Source organism: Podarcis raffonei, chromosome 2 (genome assembly GCF_027172205.1).
Source record: "Podarcis raffonei isolate rPodRaf1 chromosome 2, rPodRaf1.pri, whole genome shotgun sequence".
Lineage (NCBI taxonomy): Eukaryota > Metazoa > Chordata > Lepidosauria > Squamata > Lacertidae > Podarcis > Podarcis raffonei.
In genome coordinates this window covers 38580901-38607887 of record NC_070603.1, presented here as the reverse complement: position 1 = coordinate 38607887, position 26987 = coordinate 38580901, and the positions used below count along the sequence as shown (strand labels likewise).

Below are 26987 nucleotides of genomic sequence, written 5' to 3'. Positions count from 1 at the left end.
TTTAAAAGTTGTGTTACAGACTATATGCCATCTCAGTTGTGTCATCCCTTAATCCTAAATACATTTGCTTGGGAGAAAGCACCCTTGCTTTCTATGGCACTTTCAAGTAAAAGGGTTTGAGACCAAGGTCTCAATAACCTTAAAGGTAAATGCTCCAGCTTCAGTGTTTCTTCAGCTGCAGCATACCTGTCAGGGAACTGCCATCGGAGCCCGAGGGAGAGGGAGGGCTCCAGAGGGGTTCCGGAGAACGTCCCGGGAGGGAGAGAAGCAGCCCATCTTCTGGGGAAGGAATTCAGCATAGCACCAGTGGAGAAAGGGGCAGATGGGGGAATCGGTGAGGTGGCTCCATGACTCCTCACCAGAGACCAGCGGGGAGAGCACGGGTCCTCTGCTGCCCACACCCTCCCTGCGCAGAAGGCTTCCGCGCAGGGAGAGTAGGTGGCGACTAGGCGTCAAAGAGCTTCTTTGCTGGAAGAAGTTCAAGAAACGCCCACTGACGGATTCTGCCAGCGATTGAGACAGCCACGGGTGAGTGGCTGTCCGGACAGAAAGGGTTCACCCAGGTAACCTAGCCAGGTGTGGCATAGATTTACGCACGAGCAACCCCTAGAACCATTACAATACCCAACCAATACCCCAGGGCCTCTCAGTGCTGTGTGTCCCAGTGAACACTCTTTCAAACACTCTTGCAGCCTCCATGGGTGCCAACTCCCTGGGCCCTGGGTGCCCGAGCACCCACAAAATTCCCCATGAAGAGGCCGGGCACCCACAAAATTCGGTGCCAGGTCGATGCATGCTGCATGGCACCCACAGCCCCGGACACCCACGGCTGCAGGGCCAAGTTGGCACTCCTGCAGCCCACCAATACAAAGTGAGCTACCTTTCTATTCTGCCCACAGAGACAGGCAGCAGTCTTTCACAGTAAAAGACTGTTCGATAGAAGGACGTTCTTTTTACTATTCCTGTATTTCATTGCATTCTGTAGCCTACTGAGAGCTGAAGCGGCTCTGTTGTTCAATATGGAATGTAATTGCTTTGAGTGCAATCCAATCAGCTCGATTGACAGGTGTCTCTGCAATTGGCCATGGACTGTTCGTGACGTAAATCGTGTTGATGTCTTGGGACCATTTGCCAGATGCAGAGAAATCAAAAGTATATTTAAAATGCTAGTCTGTTGAAGAACTGAAGTTTTGATTTATGGTTTGCAAAGGTGCAATGAAAATGACTTTCCAAAATTTAGCCCCCAAACGCATCAGACCGGGTTTGAAATAATAAATGCCCGTAATTGCATTTAGCCTTTGAATGCAGCTTCTATCCTTTTATGTTGCTTTACTTTTTGTAATATAAGGAGCTAATATTCCATTTACCTTCTGAGTAAGTACAGCTGGTAAAATAATTGCGCACCAAGGATCCATAGAAAAGTTTCTTTCTAAAGTGCCCCCTTCCATGATGGTAGAGCCAAAATTGGGAAGATATGGAGTTTCTAATTGGGGCTAACCGGAGGGGAGCTTATTTCAATTCAGTTGACTCTTGTGAGTGTTGGAAGTGCAACAGCAGAAATCGTTCTGCATGCTATTTAAGGGTGGTGTTATTAGTGCCAGTCAATGGCTCAAGGGGCTTGTGGTGGTATTACTTAGCAACCAGTCAGAATGGCATGAACTTTCCTGAGGTAGCATGTGCTCTGATTGGCTGTGTAGTTCTATGGGAGTTGTTCTTCTGCATGTTTGGTTGAAGGTCTCCCTGCTTTGTACAAACCCTGAACTAAGAGACAAAGCCTCTGCGTATTTCTGTTCAAAATATACACTGTTTTGCTCAGTTTCCTCAGTAAAGTGTTATCAGAACTTTTCTCTCTGGACTCCTTCCACATTATCTTACTGACTTTGCTAACAGCGAGTATACTTTTGGAACATGAGAAGAAAGTGAATGGCATTGCTACAAACCTGCTACCAGTGAAGCTGTTTTAAAATGGGGGTTTAAAATGGAACTCCAACCAGTAATCTGACTGTTATAGTTTGGACCACTTGAAGTTTCTGAGTCATCTTCAAGGGCAGTCCCATGTAAAGTGCATTGTAATACTTCAATCTGGGAGTTATCAGAGCATGGAGTACTCTGGCCAAGTCATCTCTACCCAAAAGGGGCCGCAGCTGGCAAACCTGGCAGAGCTGGAAACAGACAGTCGTAGCCACCGTCGCCACCTGTGCCTTCAGTGACAGTGTTGGATGCAGGGTTATCCCCAAGCTACAGAGCTGCTCATTCCATTGGAGTGCAACCCTGTCCAGAGCTGGCTGTCTTCCCACCTCCTGGACTTGAGAACTTGGGACACATGTGAAGCCATTCAATACAGGGTTTGTCTTCTATTACCTTTTCCAGCTCTTCCAATTGTGTTCTTTCCATCTTGATGCTATCCAGCATGATCCTACTTATGAGAGGTGTAAGGACTGAGTGAATATGGTTTCTGACATTTGTATTGTTTCCTGCTGCTCATGTTCCCTCTGCTATGAGTCACTTGTACTTTGTTTCTGCAGAGTCTAAGAGTTTCACCTTAATGGAATTAGTTTATTCGCAACTGGCTGTCTCGCCTGTGCCTTTCAAAATTAACCTTAACAACTACCTAAATGGCACCTGTATATTTTGATCAGGATGATGATGGAGGATGCGACTCCTCCTAATAGCACTTCAAGAAATCAAATGAATGAGGCTTTTGTTCTCTGTTTTCTTGTTATTGTACATCTCCATTCTGAATAATTCACTAAGGACTTCATTGCAGCGAGCAAAGGGTAGGAGTCAAAACAAGATAACGGTCCTTGATTCTCTGCACTTGATTCAGATGCAAATGTGCCTTGACTAAATCTGATGGCAAGCAATTTGTCAAGGCTATGCATTCTTCAGTCTGTTTCAAAATCTCCTCTTGCTGCAACATTGGGCCGCCATGGGAGATTATCATAGGCTTAAATTTGGGGGTTCATTCAACACAGGTAGGTTCCTTCCACCATAATAGAGAGGCAACTGATTTTCAGAGACAGTTTCACAATCTTTCTTTATGTAGATTTTCCGCCTCAAAGAAATGAACAGCGGTCGCACAGTTAATCTGCTGGGGTGATTTCAAGAGACAATGGGATAAAAATGGTCATGGCTGCAATTTTCCAAGCCCTAGTAGTGAGTCATGTGTTGCCTTTGGGAAACCAATGGGCTATAGAGAATAGGTGTAGGGTTTGTGGCTTGTAATGTGCAGTGAACAGAGCCAAGGAAATAATCTCAACAATCTCAACTTTAAAGAAAAAAGTTAGGATTAAGCCATTAGGTTTCAGAGGAAAAAAGTTGACAGTAACTGTAACCGACAGGCTCGAAAGTCAGAAGGCAAACATTTATTTATTACAATGGCTTAGATCCCACCTTTCAGGATACTGATACTGACAAGTAACTTCAATGTGCATTTAAATATGAACACAATAAGCAATATCAACATGTAGCAAGTCAACAGGAACCTTCCTGCAGGGCAGCTCACAATAGATGGCTGGAACAGGTCCTGATGTCTTCAGCTGCCTGTCCCACTTTCTTGGGAGTCCTTCCAATGGACAGTTAGTGGTAGTTGGTGCTGGAAAGGGGAAAGTTCACCTGCAGCAGTCTAGGGTGACTTTCCCCCCGCTCCTCATTCTCGAAAGTACAGCACAGTCATAGCATTACTTTCTCATGCTATCACTCCCCCTGCAGACCTTTGCCTAAAGTGCAGGGCTGGGTGGGCTTGTGACAGTGGCGTCAAGAGGTATCCTTTCTGAATGAAGAGCGATGCCATTGCATCTCAGTTTCAGAAACTGGTTTGCAAACCATACTTTGTCCTAAAACTGGAATTCAACTATGCACATAATGCTAAACCATAGCTTACTGTTGCATCTGAATAATAATCTCGTGATGATGAAATCCAGGGGTGGAGGGTTTCTCTCTCTCCATCCAAGGGCTTTCTTCCCAAGTGAATAGCTGTGGCTTGCCCAATATTCTGTCCTGTTGCCAAGGCCATCTGGGAGCATCTTTACCCAAATCTAGGTCTAAAGCTATCTCCAGTTAAAGATACTTGAGGTCATTAAAGTAGAAGTTGCAGGGTAAATCATAACAAGCAGAAGGTACTAAGTACTGCTCCCTTGACCAGGCAGAGCAGAAGACCAATGCCCTAGTGTTTGACCAGAATAATCCAAAACAGAAATGCCCCCTACCCCCAGTTGTTGCTAGATTCCAACTCTCATCCATCCCAGCCAACATGGCCAATTGTCAGGAATTATGGGTATTGTGGTCCCCATCCCTGATCTAGAGCCTACCAATTACAAGGGTCAAGGATGCACATTCCTGTTTTGTGATGCTGAATTTCATTCCATCTACGAAGGTCCAGTTTGGGTAGCTGGTAGCCTCACTGGACATATTTTTTATTAAAAAACTTTAGCGTCAAGAACTCTAAGCAGTTGTGACAGTTCACAAATCCTGATTCGAAAATTGAGGCTTTTGTGAATTTGTCATCCTTTGGTCCACATTACCAAGGAATAGAACATGGACCCAAAAATATCTGCTGTGAGATTTTTTATTTTTTGGTGCAAAAGCAACTGCTGTTTATTTCTTTTCAGCACAGCCATTTAGCAAATACAGTGGTACCTCGGGTTGCATACGCTTCAGATTACAGACGCTTCAGGTTACAGACTCTGCTAACCCAGAAATAGTACCTCAGGTTAAGAACTTTGCATCAGGATGAGAACAGAAATAGTGTGGCTGCAGTGCAGCGGGAGGCCCCATTAGCTAAAGTGGTGCTTCAGGTTAAGAACAGTTTCAGGTTAAGAACGGACCTCCACAACAAATTAAGTTTTTAACCCGAGGTACCACTATACAGTCTCTTGTTATTGTGGTCCATTCAGCACCTGACATTTAATTAGTTCCCCTATTCTGAAGTTGAATCTCTCATTTCCCAGCACATTTAAATCTTAAGCATTTACCCTTTAGGCCTACATTATTGCAGAGTTTTCTTTCTGTCTGTGTGGTTTTGCTGCTGTTTGTTTTTTTAAAAAACAAGCTCCTGAAAGTCCCGTTAACTACCTTTTCAGTATAATTGCCTTAATAATTTTCTTTCCCCTGCAGTGCTCCAAACCTGTGCTGCTTCAGAAAGCAGAAAGGTCACTTCTTTAGCTGCTAAAACAGTGGAAATGTGGGACTGGCCAAGTCACAGGATAGTGTGAAGTGTATAGCCTTTTGTAATGACTGCGGTTTAAAAAGGCCAGCAGTTTTTCTGCAGGTCAAAAGAAGAACCTTGAAAATAAGTTCTTGGTCATGCATGAGCATAAGAGATTCATCTTTCCCTCCTCTCCCAGCCTTAGTGGTAAATTGAATTGCTTTAGAACTATATAGGAATCAATGCAGGAAAAACATGTTATGGATAATATTCGAATATTTGCATGCCAGGTCCTGAAACGTGAATATACACCACTGAATTCTAGGGGAAGATATAGCTGAAGAGGGAAAGTTAACACTAGATGAGTCTATTGTGCCTTGATTTCTGACTCATATATATATATAAACTAGCACGACTTTACACCAAGAGTGCTGTATCTCCTGTCCCCTGGAGCAGATTTTGGGAGTAAACGGGGGGGGGGGGGAGGAGGAAACAGAAGTCCTGTTGTATCAGCCAAGCAGTTTGTGTGGAGCGTTGGATACAACCCACCATCTGAGATTGCACAGAACAGAGACTTAGTCTCCTTTTAATAGTCTTCCTTTTGCTGATTTGTTTCTTCTTGTTTGGATTTCCCCCCCTCCCAGGCTTCAATTCTGGACTTGCACTCTGGAGCTCTTTCTTTGGGGAAGCATTTTGTTAACATGTACAGGTAATGTAGAGTTGCACCTTGGCATTCAGTGCCTTGGATACAGGTGATTTTAGTGCTCTTAGGTTCTTCAGGATGGAATAGACATTTGGGTGGGGGAAGAGAAAAAGCTCCGATGCTGCAGGTTAATTAATGGATTCTTCCGCAGTTTGCTGGCCTTTGCAAAAAGCTGTGATACTAAGTGTTGTTAGCAAGTGGTGTTAAGCTGGGCCTGTAGGAGAGATATAAATATTTGCTGTCTCAGTAGATGCTGGATGTAAGAGTTTCTCCCACCACAGTTTAGATTTGTAATGTAATGCAGAAAGCAAAATAATTTGTGCCCTCAAGTGGTGATCAGTTTTCCTGCAGAATTAATAGTTTTCCTATCACCATAGCATCCTTTAAGTCATCAGAGTGCTTCTTGTTTACTAATCTTTAATAACTGCTTGGGATAAAGTTGGTTTGAGTAAATTAATTTGCAAAGAAAAGTTAAGCACCAGCTGCTGCAGGGATTTAACTTGCACTTTGTATTATTTATTTCCGTCTTTGAATTGTCTTCCCCCACAGATACTTCAGTGATAAAGTCCATGATACCTTTACAGAAGAAGATTTTCATTTATATCGGTAAGGAAAAAAAACCCTATTAAGGGTATTTATTGTCTTCCAAACTGATATCAAAAACAGTGGCTCCTCGGGTTACAAACACCTCAGGTTACAAACACTTTGGGTTACAGACTCCGCTAACCCAGAAGTAGTACGTTGGGTTAAGAACTTTACCTCAGGATGAGAACAGAAATTGTGTGCCGTTAGCACAGCAGCAGCAGAAGGCCCCATTAGCTAAAGTGCAGGTAAAGAACTGTTTCAGGTTAAGGACGGACCTTCGGAATGAATTAAGTTCGTAACCAGAGGTACCACTGTACAACTTTAGTTGTGTGGATGAGAACAATTTGTAATGTGTCTCTTAGAAGAGGTGTGTCTAAACACAGCATGATACTTGAACTGCTGATGAGATATATTGCTTGTTACATGGCTAAGAAGACTCCTTAACAGTCAAACATACCCTTCAATAGTGTAGGAGAAAGAGGCATATGGCATTGGCTGCATTTCAAAGAAATTGGTAGCTCAGCCTTTATTAAATCAAAGGTTAAGCTCCCATTAACCTATGCAATCCAGATCACACCGTGCCACAAGCAGGGAGCAGGTGCGCTGCAAATGAATGAAAGAGCAAGCTGCAGAGGAAGGCAAAATACCACCGAAGTTGCTGTCCATACAACCTTGGGGCAGGGGTATATTTTAAAAACTCCCATCCCCCCCTGTGACAACCACTCAGGTCTTGTGTGAGCACAACCCATTCTTCAAGTTACCACAAGGAAACTTTAATGGATTGATCTCCACATTGCCTAACATCATGTCTCTGGTTGCCCTAGGCTAGAGGAAGGGGTGGCGAAGAGGAAACCCAAGATTTCATGCAGAGAAGAGGAAAGCTATTTTGGCCATAATTAAGTGTTCAGCAAAGCAGTTGTACAGTATTCTTCATATACTTGTTCGACCAGCCTAGTAAGGTTCTAGTAAGGTTCTTTACCACCTACTATTGTTTCATTGGACATCTCTAAGATTTAGGCACTTTCTTCTATTTCCTAACCAATATCATGTTAATATATTGTCATATTTTACCCATAGCTGCCTTTATCTTGCCTCCCTCATTTGTGCTACCACTTCTAAAACAAGTTGAAATGCTCCAACTTTCTTAAGAGCTCTGCTCACAAGAAAAATTGTTCTACTCCTTTCAACAGTCTAGTTCTTCATTCTACATGCATGACCTTGAATTAATCCTTCTCAGGCATATGTGACCAAAATAGGATGCTTTATTCTAAATGTCAGCTCACTAAATGTCAGCAATGCCTTCTGCATTGTACAACGGTATCTGTACTTCTCTACCCTACCATATTGGCTCTGTTCATTGACAAAAGACCGAGACCATTCAACCACTCTGACATCTACAGGGTGCCATTAAAAAAAAAAAGCTAGCAATGTTAAATTTATTGTGGATTTGTCCAATGGATTTAAGAATTTAGAAGAAAAAATCAGGAGTGAGGGTCAGCACTATTCATGGTCTTTCATACTGAGGTGGGAGAGTGGCAGTTTTACTCTGGGGGAGGGGTGTGAGGGCGGATGACAGAGCAGAGGTTTCCTAGACTAGTTCCCAGTTAAATTACTGTGGTTAGCAGGAAGCCAGAAACCTATCTTCACCAGCCCTCCCTGCTTACTGTAGACAGCCACTGTCTCTGCTCATTCTAGTTATCCAGCTTGGACCTCTGCCTTTGTGTTTCATGGGACTTGTGTATTTTGTGGTGGTGGTGTGATATTTAACAGAAGCAAAACTACCATTATTGAATCTAGACCAGGCATAGGCAAACTCAGCCCTCCAGACGTTTTGGGACTACAACTCCCGTCATCCCTGACCCACTGGTCCTGTTAGCTAGGGATGATGAGAGTTGTAGTCCCAAAACATCTGGAGGGTCGAGTTTGCCTATGCTGGATCTAGACTCTGTAGCAGAGAAAATGTTTGTCTGCCAGAGAAAACCTGCAGGCTTTCTCTGCTGAATCTTCTTTTCCCAATGGCAACACTTTTCTCCCAGTGTCTTGCATACCTTAAGGTTTATGCTAAACACACTCTTCATCATGACTTACTTGTGTTAAGCTATGAAGGACTTAAAAAAATAAACTCACAAAAATAACACCTTGTTGAGGGCTCATTAAGAAGCAGCACTGCTGAGCATTCCAGGCATTTTCTGGCAGCAAAGTAGTGAATTCCGAACTAGTGAATGTGTATTTTAAACTCTGTTAAAACAGCAGCTGCTTGTGGTGATGAAATATAGTTTGACTTCTCTCTTGTGTTATGCTCAAGGTGGGTAACGCTTGGACTGGTTATAGTACTGTGCTGCTTCATGTAGTAAGGAGGAGGGATGCTTTTGGTTTAAAACCAACCACTTTAATGAATTCAGTGTAATTATTTAGGGCGTTACTCAGCTAAGTTTTATTCAGAGTAGATCCATTGAAATAAATGAACACAATGCTATTAGATACCTTAATTTCAATGAGACTACTCGAAATGTTGTTGAATACCACCCTTTGCTTGCAGCGCATGGTTTGGTGTTTTTTTTTACATTATCAGAAGCTACATTTTAGTATATCTGATGCAATAAAAGGTTTATACTTTGAGTAGCTGGAAAAATCATAACATCAGAATCATGGGTTGATATTAAAATACATTTTCATCATATCAAATGAAAATGGTTTGCATTAAGGAGTGCCATTTCATTATAGATATAATGAGAAGTATTGCATAGAGCGCAGGATAAATTCTAAAAAGGAGTTCTCAATACAATACAGCCGGTGGATTGGTCTGCAGAATGATAGCTCAAGGGAACAGCAGCAAAAGAGGCTTATTGTCTACCTGAATGGCTGGATTGATTTTTCAGAGATAGACAGTGCGCACAGAAGCTGTCGTCACCGAGCAAGATTTCAAAATGAGCTGCAACACTTATTGAAATAAAATGCCTGAGACTTTAAAAAACTGATTTGCTTGGGTAAAAATAGCTTTCCTTCTGAATGAACTTCCATTTTCCTTGGCTGGTAGACCTAAGAAATAGGAAAGTGGCATTTTGGTGACAGATGGAAACCGTATTAATATAATAACTCATGTGCAGCTTGGAAGCTGGCCATATTTCCTGCTGGGTCCTGTTATTCCCACCAGGTATGCTGGCCGAAAATATCTTCAGGAAGTCTTTCTGTCTTGCTCCGAAAAAATATGCAAGCCAAGTAGTACCAGCATAAACCAGCTCAATAAGATGAGCCTTGCACTTTTCTGAAGGTCATCACGTCAGGGTACCTGTACAGCAGGTATAGCAAGCTGCGCATGTGCAAATATGTGGGTCTACTGCACTGGCTATTTGCTTCTAAATTTCTCACTGATGGAAATTTAGGACAGTCAGAAGCAGCATTTTTGCTTATCTTTTTTCCAGTAAAGAGACAGCTTGCCAGATAACCAGGTACAGAGCCTTGCTGGGCTTAAGTCTATTAAAAGGCAGTATATTCTTCTTTCCTTTGATCTGCTGAATCTAATGTCATCCCAGTAATAGGCATTAGGAAGAGGTATCCTTTCTGCATCCTGAGCTCTTTAATGTAGAGCAACTTCTCTACCTATTTTGAATGAAACTCTTCTACTAGCTTATCCAGTGCAGAGTGATTTAATGTAGGCACGCAGATGAACTGCCACACGTGCAATCAGGTCAGGAAGGCCAGAGAATATTTCCAAAGGTGGCTGAGCAAGTGACAGTGCAGCTAGAAAAGCAGTTTAGTCTATTTCTGAGTGATGAGTTGCTCAGTCAGAGGATCTCAGCCAGAGTCTGCTGCTTTGTTAGGGCCAGATGGGAGCCTCTTGGTTCCTTGCGTCACCTGATGCTGGGTGGGCTGGAATTTGTAGTATCACTGTTTGTTCATAGAGTGGTGGTTCTGTAGCATAGCTGAGAGCAGGTCAGCAATCCCTGTGGAGCGCCCTCCCATCAGAAGTCAGGGAGATCAGTAAATATACAACCTTTAGAAGACATCTGAAGGCAGCCGTGTATAGGGAAGTTTTTAATGTTTAATGTTTTATTATGTTTTTGTATGTGCTGGAAGCTGCCCAGAGTGGCTGGGGCAACCTAGTCAGATAGTAGTGGGGATACACTGCAATATCTTGCTGCAGGACTCAGCTTCACTTTTCTCAGGAATCCTCATAAGTCAGTATAGACAATGATGTCGTTTGATGGCTGAGTACTTATCAGGAAGTCTGATTCTGATCTTGCCTCTGCTGAGGACTCACTAGGTGATTTTATGCAGGCTACACACACTCAGCTCACCATTTGCAATACATAATATTAGTGGACTGCATCACACAGAGTTGTTTTTTTTAAGGATTCCTGAAAATATTTACGTGAAGCATTTTGAAAACGCTGTATAAATGCTTAAGCATTATTATAGAGAGAAAATACTGTTGAGTCCTATGCAACGTCCTAGTCACTTAAGATGCTGTTTTCTCCTTTGCAGTGATGTGAGGCAGAGAATCCAACAAAAAATCGCTCTCACTTTTGGTATCAGCTCCTCTTCCATGTATTTGACGAAGCCAACCTTCTTCTCTAGAATAAACAACTCAGAAGCCAAGACAACTCATGATGAATACTGGCACCCACATATTGATAAGGTAAGTGGGTTTTTCCCCTTCTACTCCAACAACCCTTCATATCTGTTCTTTAATTATAGTGTGCTATTGTCTTAGTAAATGTAGACACTAGAACAGTAATTACTGCATTACTACAGCAAGTTATTGTGATTAATACTTCAGTTCCAAGTATGTTTACATAGAAATAACTCTCACTGAGTTTAACTCCTGAGTAAATGTGTTAATTCCATTTTCCAGTTGATAAACTTAGCAAATTAATTCTTTAGCAGAGATTTGAACCCAAGTGTTCCTTGTCCAAATCAGATATTCTTCCTGCCCACATTGGCCTTACTTGTCTGGTTTGTTTCATACATTCTGCTGGATTTTCATAATCCTTCCAGATGAGAATCTACTAGATAGACTCAGATTGCTGTATCACATGGATTTCAGCATTTGTAACTCATTGTCCTCCATTAGCAGTAAGATTGAAACCCCCTCCCCCACTTTTTAGCTTTTTACGTTTCTGTATGGTGGAGACTGTAAATTTGTGTAATACACAAGCAGTTAAGGCTTACCATACTTGGTCGTCTGTAGCTGTAGTTGTAAAAACAAGCAAGCAAAAGGGCCAAAACAGAAACTGAAAGATAACAGGCTAACAGTCGAACTGTTTTGTACTTATGTAAGAACTTCCAGGAAAATAAATTACAGCTACAAGAAATCTTGAAACTTTGGCATGTAAGTGTTTATAAACTTCCTTGTCTTTAAAGTGATTTTATTGGGTTTGTATTTTACAACTGCGTGAAAGTAGCTTTCTAAGCAGTGTTAAATCCTTAGAAAAGTTAACTGTTTCTACAGGTACTGGGTTTTCTCTCCTGAATTTTTTCCCCACTGATTCATGTTGTGAAAAATTAATCCGGGTGCATCACTTTAACACAGTGATGGTGAAGCTGTGGCTTTCCAGATGCTTTTTGGACAATGACTTCCATAATCCTTGACGGTTGGCCACATTAGCTGGGACTGATGTGTGCTGGAGCCAAACAACCTTTGGGGAGCCAAGAGTTCCCCATTCCTGCTTTTTTTAGCACAGTAGTTGTGTTGGACAGTCTAGCAGCAGAAATTTAGTGACTGGCTTATCTCTGTTTTTTCTTTTGAATGATGTAGCCACTGCGTGTTGTTGAGTCACTTTTCCATCTGTTGGAGCCCTAGACAGACAGAAAATGTGTCTCCCACTTTTCCTGTTTTTCCTCCCCACGCTGTCTGTCCCTTTGCTCCACCAAATAAATAACATAGTAGAGTAATCCCAAAAAGCATATGCTGGTTTATGGAATCCCCCCCCCATGGATTTTCAAGTTAGCCTTTCAAATCTCCCTTAATTTTCACCTGAGGAACTTACCATATTTTTCGCTCTATTGGACGCAGTTTTTCCCCTCCAAAAATGGAGGGGAAATGTGTGTGCGTCCTATGGAGTGAATGCAGGCTTGTGCCATAGCCGCGCGCAACCCCTCCGGCAAGGAGAGGCTGCACGGGGCTAAAGGGGAAGCCAAAACAGCGACCGGGATCCATCCCATTCGCTGCCTTGGCTTGCTCCATAGCTGCGCGCAACCCCTCCGGCAAGGAGAGGCTGCACGGGGCTATGGCTTCTTTAGCCCCACGCAGCCTCTCCCGGCAAGGAGAGGTTGCGCGGGGCTAAAGAGGAAGCCAAAACAGTGAGCGGGATCAATCCTGCCTTGGCTTGTGCCATAGCCGTGCGCAACCCCTCCGGCAGGGAGAGGTTGTGCGCAGCCAGTACGCTGCTCTTTGGGGCTGGGGGGGGGGATAATTTTTTTCTTGATTTCCCCCCCTAAAAACTGGGTGCGCCCTATGGTCCGGTGCACCCTATGGTGCGAAAAATACGGTATTTCTTCTGTGTTTTCCTCCCAGAATTGTGTAGTGGTATCTTGGCAACACTAAATATATTTCCTGGTATTTGTTTTTAAAGGTTAGGGTTGGGACTCGGGGAATTTGGGGTTTTTGTATAGAATTCTAAATCCTGACATGAATGAAAGTTCTTGTTTATTTCGTGGGCGAGGCTCTAGCACAGGCATAGGCAAACTCAGCCCTCCAGATGTTTTGAGACTACAATTCCCATCATCCCTGACCGCTGGTCCTGTTAGCTAGGGGTGATGGGAGTTGTAGTCCCAAAACATCTGGAGGGCCGAGTTTGCCTATGCCTGCTCTATCAAATTAACAAAACATTATTTTACATTGCGTCAGCCACGTTCAAAAGGTCCTCTCATATCTGAAATATGAAACTGTGACCTATGCTGAAGTAAAAATCAATTTCTAAGGGAAACATTCTGTTGTTTGCTCAGAAATCCATTTAAAGTACTCCAATAACATTGAAGAATGCAGCATTTTATAAGAGGTTGCCAACCATGACCTATAGGGAAAATGTTGCAGGGGATTTGAAAGGCGTGGTTTCAGATGGCACAATGAATGGATTTTCTTCCTTAGGACGATTTCAAGCTTGCTTTAACAGTAATTGTAAATACAGTTCGCCCACTCTGTTGCAGTTAGTAAATGCTTGTCAAATGGGGAAAGTGTTTATCAGATCAAAAGAATAATCAGCAATGTTGCAAAGATGAAGGAGTAAAAGGATAGGTAAAAGGTAAAGGGACCCCTGACCATTAGGTCCAGTAGTGGCCGACTCTGGGGTTGCGGTGCTCATCTCACTTTACTGGCCGAGGGAGCCGGCGTACAGCTTCCGGGTCATGTGGCCAGCATGAATAAGCCCCTTCTGGCAAACCAGAGCAGCGCACGGAAACGCCGTTTACCTTCCTGCCAGAGCAGTACCTATTTATCTACTTGCACTTTGACGTGCTTTCAAACTGCTAGGTTGGCAGGAGCAGGGACCAAGCAACGGGAGCTCACCCCGTTGCGGTGATTCGAACCGCCGACCTTCTGATCTGCAAGTCCTAGGCTCTGTGGTTTAACCCACAGCTCCACTTGTGTCCCTAGTAAAAGGATAGGAATGCACAAATACTTTGTGGGGACCAGGGGAATCAAGTGTTGCTGATATCCCAATACTTGTAAAAGAAATGTCACAAAATTAAACTTTCTGATTTTAAATATTGGAAAAAGGAAGTGAAAATTAGGCACCTTTTGGATCTATATCTGCTATATGAAGGTACATTTCCTAGTTGCATTTATTTTAGTTCTGTTTGGCTGAGGTATTGACATGGGGCCAGCATGATGCAGAAAATTCCACATAGCGTAAGTGATTTGGCTAGATAACAGTCTGAGACCCTGCTATATAGCTGCACAGTTCTAGGATTATAGATATGTCTCCACAGGGGTGTGAGAGCTCAAAGTCGTATCCATTTCTTCTGAGAGATGCGATCCAACAGAGTTGGACAAGATTGGTTCTCAAGAAATAGATATCTACAAATATTTATTTATTTACAAATAAAATTACAAACCAGTTTGAGATGTTCTTCGCCTTAAGTTGTTGTTTAAGTATAATATCCCTAGAAGAACTTTTGTCTGTTTTGCAAGTGTTTTAGTCTTGTTTTAAATTTATTTGTGTGCCCCCCCCCCCAATTTAAACACTTTTTAATAAGAGTAAATTGCCTGCTTATTAAAAGGCAGTTAATAAATCAGTGGTGATGATGATAACTCCCAAGATCCTCAAACTTGCACAGACAAACCCCTATGGGACTGGATATTTTTATTTGGTGGTTTTTCTTCCTAGGTGACCTACGGCTCTTTTGACTACACGTCGTTGCTTTACCTCTCAGACTACACAGAAGACTTTGGAGGCGGACGGTTTGTCTTTATGGATGAAGGGGCAAATAGGACTGTAGAACCCCGAGCAGGTTAGAGTTATCTTCACTGTATAACTACCAGTAGTTCATACTTGAATCTTACATATGTTACACTCACATAACCTATATATCTTGTTGTTTCCGCTCTGAGCTGATTATCCAAGGATGTCACTAGCAATATCTGCTGAGCATCTGTTTTGGTGCCTTTGATTATAGTTCACTCTTTAGAAATATGGTGCTAATTTGGTGATAGGAGGCTCAAGTCTTTATTTTTCGTCTTTGCAAGGGTAAATGTGGGGCGGTTATCTCATCAATTGCTACTTTTTGTAAAATGCCATTGAGAGTGGTAGTGGAAGAGAAGCAGTCTAAGATGCTACTGAAAATTTATGAAGTCGGCATTCCAAGAAATATTGCACATCAAGTGTGATTGCTGAATGTGCAGCTGTGGAGGAGAATGTTGACTCCTTCTCAGCTGTTAAACCCCTCAAAAAACTTTGTCTAATGCCAGTGAAGGGTGTTGTGTACAGGCAGTGTGTGTGGGTGTGTGTGGTGAGGTGGGAATGGATGGAACTCTGCAGGCACATGCATGCTTCCAGGGTTGTGTTGGCGATCCCATGAGCTGGCCAAACTATTTTGTGAAAGCTGTTGCCTAAGTACACACAAGGTCTTTCCAAAGAATACTGCTGTTCCTTCTAGTCCCTTGGAAACAATACTCACAGCCTTCAAGATCACCAGCTTTTGTGTCCTGTTCATCCCATTGATGACTCATGTTTATATAGCACATTTTTCTGTTTCAGAGGTTATCTGTAAGTGTTCTTGTATAGACAGACATTAACACTAATCTTTTATCTGCACATTTCGCTATTCATTCCAACAGCAAAGCTTCTGTCCTTGGTGAGTTTAATCACTTTTGTAAGCTGAATGCTTCTGCTCATTCACTTCATTTTGTCCTTTTAGTCTACATGTTTAAATAGTTATTTAAACTTACAGTAATAACAAGTTCTTCTCTGCTGTTGGAAGGAAAACTGGAAAAGGCTATGTCAACATGCAAAAACTGGTGCCTTGACTGTTGGTTAAAGCTTGGTGCCGATACTGCTAAGGTTGCAGGTTTGATCCCCATATGGGACAGCTGCCTATTCCTGCATTGCAGGGGGTGGACTAGATGATCCTCAGGGTTCCTTCCATCTCTACAATTCTGCGATTCTATATAGGGAAGACAATCCCAACATCACATATTTTGTGTAGTCTTTTGAAAGGTACTATAGAAATGGAAAATAGAAAAGTAAATTGAACCATCTTCTGTCTTGATTAAAATAGCAGTTGAACAAAATGAGATTTGTTTTTAAAGCACTTTCTATCATTTTAAAGCAAATTCTTTTGTATGGTTTAGCAATACATCGGAACCAGCCCCATAAGTCTCTAGTGCTCACTTGTTCAAAGGAAACTGGATCCTGTAGTGCTCTTCCTCATGATCTACAGGGAATATTTAACGCTGAAGTCAGTGGGCTTTAACAGAGGCCCCCAAATCTCAACCTGGCTTACTAGCTAAGCCTTTTTGTCCTCACTGCTAACCGCTGGGCTTTTCTAAGTCCTCTGGCTTGTGTGGAGGGCTTGAGGGAGTACCAGGGCAGAGATTTTTCTTTATTTGCACTCTGTTAAGGAGAAGGCAGGGACGCAGGTGGCACTATGGTCTAAACCACTGAGCCTAGGGCTTGCTGATCGGAAGGTCGGCAGTTCGAATCCCCGCGATGGGGTGAGCTCCTGTTGCTCGGTCCCTGCTCCTACCAACCCAGCAGTTCGAAAGCACATCAAAGTGCAAGTAGATAAATAGGTGCTGCTCCGGTGGGAAGGTAAACGGCATTTCCGTGCGCTGCTATGGTTTCACCAGAAGTGGCTTAGTCATGCTGGCCACATGACCCAGAAAAACTGTCTGCGGATAAACATCATCTCCCTCAGCCAATAAAGCGAGATGAGCGCCGCAACCCCAGAGTCATTCGCGACTGGACTTAACGGTCAGGGGTCCTTTACCTTTACCTTTAAGGAGAAGGCAAGAAACAGGAGGAGTCTAACCACGATGGCTATGCTTTACCTTCACAGTTGGAAGCAGCAATGCTTCTGAATACCAGTTGCTTGAAACCACAGGAGGGAATAATGCTCTTGTGCTCATATTTTGCTTGCTGGGTTTCCCACATTCGTATGGTTGGCTACTGTGAGAGCACAATGCTGAATTAGATGGATCCAGCAGCCTACCCTTTGGTTCTCCAAGCTACTATACAAATGAAAAGAAACTCTGCCTCTTTTTCTAAACATGACAGGATTTTCTAAATCTTCTATGTCTTGCCTGGCCAAGATGTTCCAAGTAGGGCAATGACCTTATGGGCTGCAAATTTGAATCCTTTTTCTTGCAGGTGGTTCTTGCACACCTAGATATGCAGCAAAAGGGCATTCTTGCAGAACCATTACAGATGGCTGTACTCTCAAATGAATTTTCTGCAAGGCATTTCAAGGGAGAGATACCTTAATGTATCAAAGAACTCAGCCATGCATACTTAGGTTAATAGCACTGTGGAGGCTGCCCATCGGTGTAGGTACAGTGAGCCTGCAACTAGGATGAGGTTGTTATCTGAAGCGGGGGAAATGAAATGGGAAGGGGAGGCTGCAAGGAAGAAGACGAGGTGGAGGACTCTTAATTTTTTTTCTGCAGCATGGGAGTGAAGAGACTGTGGGTAATTAGTCTGATCTTTTGACACCCTGACCTTTGCTGGATACAACTACTTCTGTCAGTGATTATGGTTCCTATAGAAATAGAAACTTGTTTCTGATTAATTAGGTCTTTGGATTCAGAACAGTTTTTTAAACAATGTAAATAGTTCCTTCACTGCTTTTCCACCAGGATAACATGCCAGTGTGGGAGTTGAGTAAAATCACAATGGTGCTTCCCTAACGATCTTCAGGATTTGTTCCGTTTCTTCGGGAGGAATACTAAAATAGGATTACTGAAATGCCAATTAGTCAAAAGAGATTCTTGTGGCAAGGTGGTCTACTGAAATAATGGGTTTTTGCTGCCCAGGAGCAGTTGTGTCAGGTGCAGCCATTTAAACTAGGGCATAAACTGAGAAATTTTCTCCGGTTTGAAATTTAATCCAAGCTGGAGCAGACTTCAGCAGCTTCCAGTGCTCCTTTCAGCTGAGCACTTCTGAACCCATGGAGCTAATTTCTGGGTCTGAATCCAGCTTCAACATTCTAAAGTTCAGTGACTGTGACCTCTTGTTGTTGTTGGGTTTAAAATTAGTTTAAGAACACAGAAGTAGAGTTTGATTCATTGTCTTATGTGGTGCTAGATTTATTGAATTATTTTTTTCAGGAACAGAAAGTACTTATGCAAATATAATTGGATTAATTAAACTCGTCCTGCATAGTACATATTGGATATGTTTCAATACTCTTTCTCCCAGTAGTGTGAATAATAGTTTTGAGTTAGCTTGTGGCTTATGAAGAAGTATCTATAAGTACACATGTCTTACATATGTTTATTGGCTTTGAATTTCAGGGATATGTACATATCCATTGTTTACATCTGCTGTATTACTGCTGATGAAATCAGTAGGCTTCCTTCTGATAGACACCAGTGTTACTTTTGACTGACATGTTTTTGAGAGTGAACTATATACATTTTATCAAATATAGAACTTTACTTGCTTGTTGTAATAATAGGCTGTATCCAATAAATCCATCCTGTTAGCAAAAGAACTTGCATCTGCGCAATGAGACTTCCTCTCCCTGTGCCTCACCAAACAGTTCTGGGGTTCCCCCAACCATCTGAAGCTGGTGAGTGGGATGCAGGGAGAGATGGGAAAGAAAGCTTTTTTGCACAGATGGAATTCCTTGTGCAGGTGGGATTACTTTGGTGGATGACTTTACAGACAAAATGGCAAAGGATTTCCTTAGTAGGTACATTTGAGTGGTTGCAAAATAACTACCATGATATGTATTTGTGGCTTTACGTAAACCAAACCAACCATTGTGGAATGTAGTTCTTGGGAAGTTGGTAATATTTTTTTGAAACCTGCTTGCCCCTAATATACAGGGCTTGGAGCTAGGTGCAAATTTGTGAAATTGTGGTTCATTGTCTTGATAATTTTTTCAGATCAGTTGTGATTGATTCATTAGAAGGTTAAAAACATGTTTTAGAATAATTATAGACAATAATAGAACCATGCAAATTAAAAACTAATTATTTTGAATAATACGACTGATTTAGTTCTTTTATGGGCATTAGCAGTATTCATGTGGATGACACATTTCTTAAACTTTTAAGAGATCTCTAATTAAAATACATTGAAATTAGAACAATGTAATAGTTACTTAAAAGCCCAGCTCTAGGAATATTATAAGAGCACCTGGTGGAATGAAGATGTACTTCGCATATTGAGTATTCACATATTCCTATTAAAGGAAGCTCCCCTGGTACCCACTTTGTTGTTTTTAATTATTTTAAGTTGCTGTGAGTTAATTAGATACTTATACTATGCTATTTTGTGGTTTGTGTTAATAGGTTTTATAGTATTTGTACTTTTAACTACTTCATAATTGACTGGTGAAGGGCAGGAGTAAGCAAGCACATGCAAAATTTGGGAAGTGATGAATTGAAGAGACTTGGATTAATCAGTGATTTTACATATCTGGCATCAGCACCAATTCCACTTGCATGTGATATGGGCAATTAGGAGTATTGAAAAAACCTGGATATTTGTATATTGTAGCAATTGTATACAGAACGGTGTGTATGTTTTTTGTTTGTGAATTGCTTCATAAGCTTTCACTTATCCTTAATTTCTGATACTTTCCTTGGGTGTAGGATTTGAACATTTTGTTACAAAGACAGGTGTCTAGTTCAGAATAATACACAATGTATTCTTACTTCACTGTTCTCTCAAGCAATCTGCAGTTGCAACATTTTCTTCTGCAGACGTTTCTGCTGTTGTTTTAAAAAAAGTAAGATCTTTGAGTAGTGGTTTGTATTCAAGTTCTCTGGAATACCCTGTGGATTTAAAATTGAAAGAACTGGGGGCTGCATGTTAACCTGAATGTGATGTTTGGAGTTTCTTAGCTCAAAAGCTTCTGGTGAATACTCCGAAATGGATATACGTGAACTAATGTGAACCCTGAATGTGTCTATATTTTGTTACACACATTTTCCTGTATTCTCTTCCCCGAAAGCAAAAATACGCTTTCTAAAATAAAAAGCAGGTACTATTGTGTCAAAGTGCAATGGCCAGGAATTATTTGTAAAGATTTGGCAATATGGGAAAGAACACAATAATGGCCCCTCTCTCAGAAGGGTGTTTGGAAGGGTTTTGTAGCAGACACTGGACTCGGTCTGATTAAGGTAGTTATGCTTTATAGAACTAAAGTTTGTTGCTACTAATTTGACCCATTGATTTCAGTGGGATTTATGTGCAACTAACTTTTGTTAATTACAATGGATAGGCATTAGTGTTGCTTTTTGTCGGTACTTTGGCACCATTGGCAGTTAGCCTACAGCTTGTAAACGCCGTCAAGTGAGGAACTCGGAAGCCTTTGTACCAATCTGCTAAAAGCTATTCCGGACTTGTACAATACTTCACACTGGCCTGTTGCTGATATCAATACAAGAAGCACTTTTACCACTTTGAAATTCAGTTTGCCAGAAAGGTAGCTGCATGTTTTACTAACCAGCTGCGGTGCGTAGGAAACCGGTTTTCCCCCCATAACAGTGCCAGCCTTATTGAATCCAGCATCTTTTACAAAACTTTAGTCACTAGAAGGGAGTAGAAGATTACAAACCACACCAGCATGTTTAGAGAAGTCCAATGTGTATTTTACCACAGATACCGTAGCATGCTGTGAAGTGTCTACACACTGTAGTCCTAAACTAGTTTTACAGTCATCCTTCTCAGCAGGGCATTGTAGTTTTGTAAGACGATAGACATTACTTATTATCAGCACTTGATCAAATAAGACATTTCCCATGGTTATGGAGAAGCTATGGCTGTTACAGTGTGTGTGTATGTGCTAAAGTTATCATTATAGTTGAATTAGATGTTGTTATCCTGGGAGGAAAAACTGTGTATAGATCTGACGAAGTGGCCTTCCTCCAGCTGTTCAGTTCCCTTCTTTAATGCTTGTGGTTTCAAAGCACCAACTGATAATTCTCCTTAGGATGTTTGATAATAAAGCAGCGTTTTTGCCTTTCAAGCTCACATCTTAGGAAAGCCACATCTTAGCACTGCTTCATGCAAAATCCATTAAGTTATATTATAGGTAAACTCATAATAATAAACAACAGTATATCTTACCCTTTTCAAGTTTGTAGCTTTGTTGTGCTTTGAAGCAACCACATATTATGATGAATTCTCCAGAGTGATAATGATCTAGTAGCTTTCTTGGTAAATATTTATCAGCCAGAAGTGACAAGAAGACCTTCAGCTTGTTTTGATATTATTTTTTTTAGGACTGCCTGTATAATCCTTCACAGCTACAGGCAAAAATGAAAATGGTGGCTGCAGAATCTAGTTTTGCACTCTGTCATTTCTGTTTGCAACCACCCAATTATGACCAGATGCATGATTTCATTGCATATTTTATTAAATTTGATTAGCTTTGGAATTTTGGTCTTAAAAAAACAAACCTTTGATTGCTTCATTATGGAGGATCTTTTTTTAAGTATGCTGCACAGGCTTGCTATCAAAGTATCTGAAATTCAACTCCATGTATAAGGGAGGCCCTTGGGCCTTTTAATAGGGATGTAGCAGGGGCACTGTTAGTGGGTGTGCTTCCTCCTGCCATTACTGTGGAGTGATAGGAAAGCTTGCTTTTGTAATGAAAAATGGTTAAGGAGAAAGTCTGGGGTAGGGAGCCTTCATCTTCCCTCCCATCAGCTGACTGGGGCTGATGGAAGCTGGAGCCCAAGAACATGGGTTATCTGAATATTGGAATGCACAATTTGATTATCTGCCTCATTAATCAAAGAATAACCAAGGCTTACCAGCTGAAACATCACAATGTCCAAGATTCAAAATAAGCTGCATGCTTAGAGGTGGTGTGTGGGGTGGGGAGCTTACTAATTCCATTTGCGACAACAAATTGCACCCATTTGTGTTGTCCTGGTAATTTCAAAATATCTAGAGAGTATAGATCTGGAGTCCCCAGTGTGCCATCAGATGCCTACCCATAGTGCCCATCAGGGACCCCTGCTTTTCCCAATATTTAAAACACAAATAATGAGGCTTTTATTGGGCTAGAGGCAAGACATTGGGGGGTTCTTTGGAGGTTGCCTGCTTCTTATTTGTTTTGGTGTATGTGCATTCTTACCTGTCCAGAGGCAGGGTGATAGTGGTTCTGAGCATCACCAGCGTTTTTTGTTGTTAAAATGGGTTATTTGTGTTGTCTATGGCAGTTCTCCAGATGTGGCTCTGAGGCCCAAAAAAGGTTGGAGACCTCTGCTATAATAAATGGTGTGATAGAGAGAAAGGGGATAAGGCACCTCACTGCTAATTGTGTTTGCAATTATGTTTTAAGGAGCTACAGGAGTCCTGTGGGGTTTCTGTATCAGCTACCAAGTTTGAAGCCAAATTGCCTTTTCTTACACATTAGCAACACACTTTTTTCCCTCAAGCAATCATTCAGTTTCTATAGTGATTGTAAATATTCATTTTGGCCTGCTTGAGGTGTTGGGGGATCCTTTAGTTTCTAACCCTGCAAAAATGGGATCCGAGCCATTTGCTGAAAATCTTCCAAACTTTAATGTATCTTAAAGTATGAATTAGCAGAAAGTAAAACTGCTTGCTTGTCACACCTTCCCCAAAGACAAGGAACATTCATAAACCATTTGTGGGTTTATATTCGGATTTTATCGTGTGAACCGCCCTGAGACCTGTGGGTATAGGGCAGTATATAAATTTAAATAGTAATAATAATAACTCATGTTCCCATATAAAAGCTGCTGTCCTTGAATAAACACTGTAGCTCCATATTTTCTTTCTTTTTTTTAAATTAAAGTATTGCACTGAAATCTTGTTTAGTATAATATAGGCATTATACTTTGTGTGTTAGTAAGCATTTTATAGTTAGGGAATTGTTATTTTGGAATATGAATAAGTCCTCAAGAGAGTAGTTAATAAAGCCCTGGCATAAACTGTTTTGAAGCAATGAAAGAATAGCTGGACATTTTACAAGTAGCATGGCAGAGAGCACTTCTTAAAACTAGATACTCCTGCTACAATCATGCAACTTCAGCCATACAAAAGTTCCCCCAGCCTTTTGTTGCCTAGGAAAGAGATTTTCCTTGCTTAAGCAGCTCCAGACACCTGCCCTTGTTCTAGGAGTCAGCAAAAAGCTGGCTAGTACTTAGTACAGCATTCATTTGGGCAAATGCTTATGCCACTCTTAAGTACCTGGAAAGTCCAATATGCCTTGTGCCACTACCTCATCCATATAGTCCTCCTTCCCAGTTGGCAATGTTTGTATCCGTTGGTGAAGAAAATAAACTAACAGCTAATTTAGAAACCTGCAGTTCTTCTGAAATTACAAATTCTGTCACCGTTCAGGCATTTGTTTCTTGTGGGTTGATTGTCTGAAACCAAAAACTGCAACAACATCCTGAGTTCAAACATGCCAGCTCTTTATTTTTTGTGGTTGCTGGGTTTTTCCAAATAGTAGATGGAACTAAAATCCTTGAATGTGCATTCAAAAATTCACTGTACTAGCAACAACATGTTGTACAGAAAGATTTGGCCCTACTGACTCCAAACAGTTAACTTTGCTTAAACAGCCAGGTGTGAAATCCACTCTCAGATGTTGGCTGTGCACTTCCGCAATTTTTAAAAGAAACTCAAACATTGTGCATTTTAATTGGCAAAATTGGGCACCTGAGAAGGTTCTCCTATGAAAGTGCATGTGCTCTGTGCTCGCTTGCCTACGTGCAGAAATGTTTTCAGCTCAGGGGGAATTTGGTGTATAAACCTAATTATGGCCTCAGCACTCACGACAGCTTTCCTGTTTATTTATATTTCAGTCTTTAAAAGTGCTGGTGTGCTCAGCCGAGGAGCTAATGGGGGAACTCGTGCAGAGCAAGCTCCTCTGGGTTTTCTCACCATGTGTTGTCAGTTCAGTAGCTGGCTTGAGTTGTGGCTGGTGCACCAGTCCCAGCAGCAGCCTTTATCTTTCTGCGCTTCCCTTTTAGGATGATGTTTGTGCTCTCATGAGATGACACACGAGAGGGGTGGGGGCATCCCATAGTGGTGGGACCATTTGTCTGCCTCGCCATGACTGTGAGCTATGCAGTAGGCTAGGGCAGATTCTTTATTTTACTGGGCCCTTTGATCAAATAAACAAGCTCTTTAGACATACCGTATAGTGCACACTTCTGGGTTTTCTTACTGCAAGCTTGGTCCCTCATTTGGTAGAGAGGGGTGGTATTCCCTACTGAAACGGCTGTCAAACAGCTTTGGTCTGTAGAACTCAAGAACCAAGCCAAAAATCTTTTTTCCTGACAGCCGGGATTGAATGTTACTAGTAATCTGCATAGCAGCAGCATTCACCAGACCTTGTGCTCCATGGCAGCTGTGTTACTGCATGTCTCTGCCCTCCAGAACAAAGTATGTTTACATGGAAATAAATGAATCCATTAAATAAAGCAGTCTTTCATATTGCAGTCTGTCTATGTGCATCTTAAGTAGCATGATCTTGTTCTTTGGGGACCAGGTACCATGCTTTCGGATAGCATTCAAATCTTGAATCTGTAGATGTCCCAGGGTAGGCATGGGATAGCAGTATCCTAAGTACTGGCCACTGGGCAAACAGCATGCATCCTTTCACTCTCCTGACTGTACGTTCTTCTCTTTGCAGGCCGGGTTTCCTTCTTCACTTCTGGCTCCGAGAACCTCCATCATGTGGAAAAGGTCCACTGGGGCACCCGTTACGCCATCACCATTTCCTTCACCTGCAATCCGGACCACGGTATCGGGGATCCTGTTTTAACATAATGGGACAGGTGGCTAGATGGATTGACAACAAAAGTCCTGTGCAGAAGGGTGGGGTGGGGAGTTTTAACTTCACATGTAAATTCCCCTCCACAGATCCTTCTAAACTTTATTTAATGTGAACCGTTTTCTCACACTCATCTCCCTCTTAAGTGTTGCAAACAGTGCCTTAGGGATCACCTTTCTAAGTCTCCTGTAACCATTTTGCTTTTTGCAAGGTAATAGTCATAAACTGCCCCCCCTCACCCCACACATTTAAGGGCACGTCAGAATTCAGAGACTGCAGAACATGCCACATGCATTGTCATTCCTCTAACACCGAAGATCAAAATGTAGTCACTTCAAATATTCCCTTCAGTTGTTGCTCTCAAAAGCACTATTTGGGGAGTCCCATGGAATAGTTTGTGGGCAGATAAACACTCAGGAACATGTTGTGAAGGAAGACTTTTCTAATAAACCTGTTGAGCTTTGTTGCCCTCCTCACCTATCCCCCACTCCTCCTTTCTTTTGTTATATGTAAATTCTGGAAAATAAGTGGGGCATTCAATTTACAGTCTTGAGCATTCGCACATTTATACACACTAGAGTACCATGCTTCAAATTCTATGTACATATAACCCAGAACTACAGAATTTTATGGACATTATCCATGTGTCAAGTGTTGTTTTTCTTTAATGTTACTGCAATGTTTCTCCTTGGAAACAAAACATGTGCTTTGACTACTGGAATGGACTGTTCTGTGCAAAACTGTATGTGAACTGAGAAATGGCTTCAAATGGTCAGATAGGAGGAGAATACTCAAGTGATCTCAGGATCCATTAAAGTTTGCTTTGTTATGAACTCTTTGCCTTTGTCGTACTAGTTATTCACCTACCAAAGTGAGTCTGAAATAATTTCATAGCTACTCTAGGGCTGTCATCCCTAGCTAGCAGGACCCATGGTCAGGGATGATAGTTGTTGTCTAATAATAGCTGGAGATCCAAGTTTAAGAAATCCTGCAGGGCTTCAAGAATAATGAGCCATGTTTTCTTTAGGTAAAATTGAAATTGAATGAACTTAAGGAAAACTTAAAATCTATCTAGGATAGGCAAAAAAAAAAATTGATTCAAGAGTTTTGTACAATTGTGAAAATGTACTTTAATCAAATTGTGTAAGAAAATGTTAAGTTGGAAACATCACTGGGTAACCTGTCACTTTGCATGCCGTTTTAGCACAGAGGACACAAACTTCTTACATCACACAGATTTCCAAGTAATGAAGTAGCAAGCCCTAGTGGGCTACATTCCATTCAGCTTCTACAAGATGGATAAAAAAGGGAGCAGTATAAACCAACTCTGTGCCCAGTCAGAAATAACAGCACATAAAGCACCTGTCCTAAGTGTTGAAGAATAGATGTTCTAACAGACCTGAAATCATAACCGCCTGCTTGGATAAGCACAAGGCTTTCATCTAAAAGAACAACTACTGGGGTGAATAAAAGAGATGGGGAAGCAGTTTTTAGGTCCACTGGCTTGGAGTGACCCATCTCCTGTCAAGCCTGGGGAGGGCATAGAGTGATGACAGATAGGCATCCTCCTGTTGCTGAACCCCCCTTTGACCAGCAAACTATGGTGATCTTACAATGATACACAATATTTTCCACCAGCACTCTCCCACCCAGAATTTCCTTGAACTCCAAGCTCAAGATAGGCATTAATAAAGGGAGTGCTATTGCCAGAAAGGCCTAGAATGTGGGGTATGTTTTGCCAGGCATTTCATATAAAATAATCCACAGTACAACCCATGTGGTAGTCTTTGTCATGGTTCTGTGTAAAACTGCATTTTAAGTATTCACAGAGGTACAGTGTACACCAAGATTTGTTATTTGTCATCTGAATAACTTGCTTTTGGAAAACGAAAACGAGATTCACCAGTACACAGGGTGTGGAAGTAGGAAAACCTCTCAATGTGCTTGTAGGAGACTTGTAGCAAGTTACTCAGTGTGTTCTGTTTGCAGCAGAAAAGAAAAAGAGAAGGAGAACCTCTTTTCAGTGAAAAGCATCAGAAAAGAAACTTAACTGGGGAAGAAGGGGAGAAGAGTGCAATAATCCTGAAACATGTTGGATAGACTTCTAAATTTAAAATCAAGTCT

General features: G+C 41.7%; 1 protein-coding gene across 1 annotated transcript in view; it reads left to right on the top strand.

Annotated features, from left to right (window-relative positions):
• Positions 1-25696, top strand: part of OGFOD3 (2-oxoglutarate and iron dependent oxygenase domain containing 3) — a 38060-nt gene extending 12364 nt beyond the window's left edge. Inside the window, exons 5-9 of the mRNA XM_053376068.1 lie at positions 5791-5855; positions 6399-6455; positions 10920-11073; positions 14762-14885; positions 24723-25696. Coding sequence (XP_053232043.1) covers positions 5791-5855; positions 6399-6455; positions 10920-11073; positions 14762-14885; positions 24723-24859 — 537 coding nt within the window. The 3' untranslated portion in view covers positions 24860-25696. The remainder of the gene's footprint in view (positions 1-5790; positions 5856-6398; positions 6456-10919; positions 11074-14761; positions 14886-24722) is intronic.
• The last annotated feature ends 1291 nt before the right edge of the window (positions 25697-26987 follow it).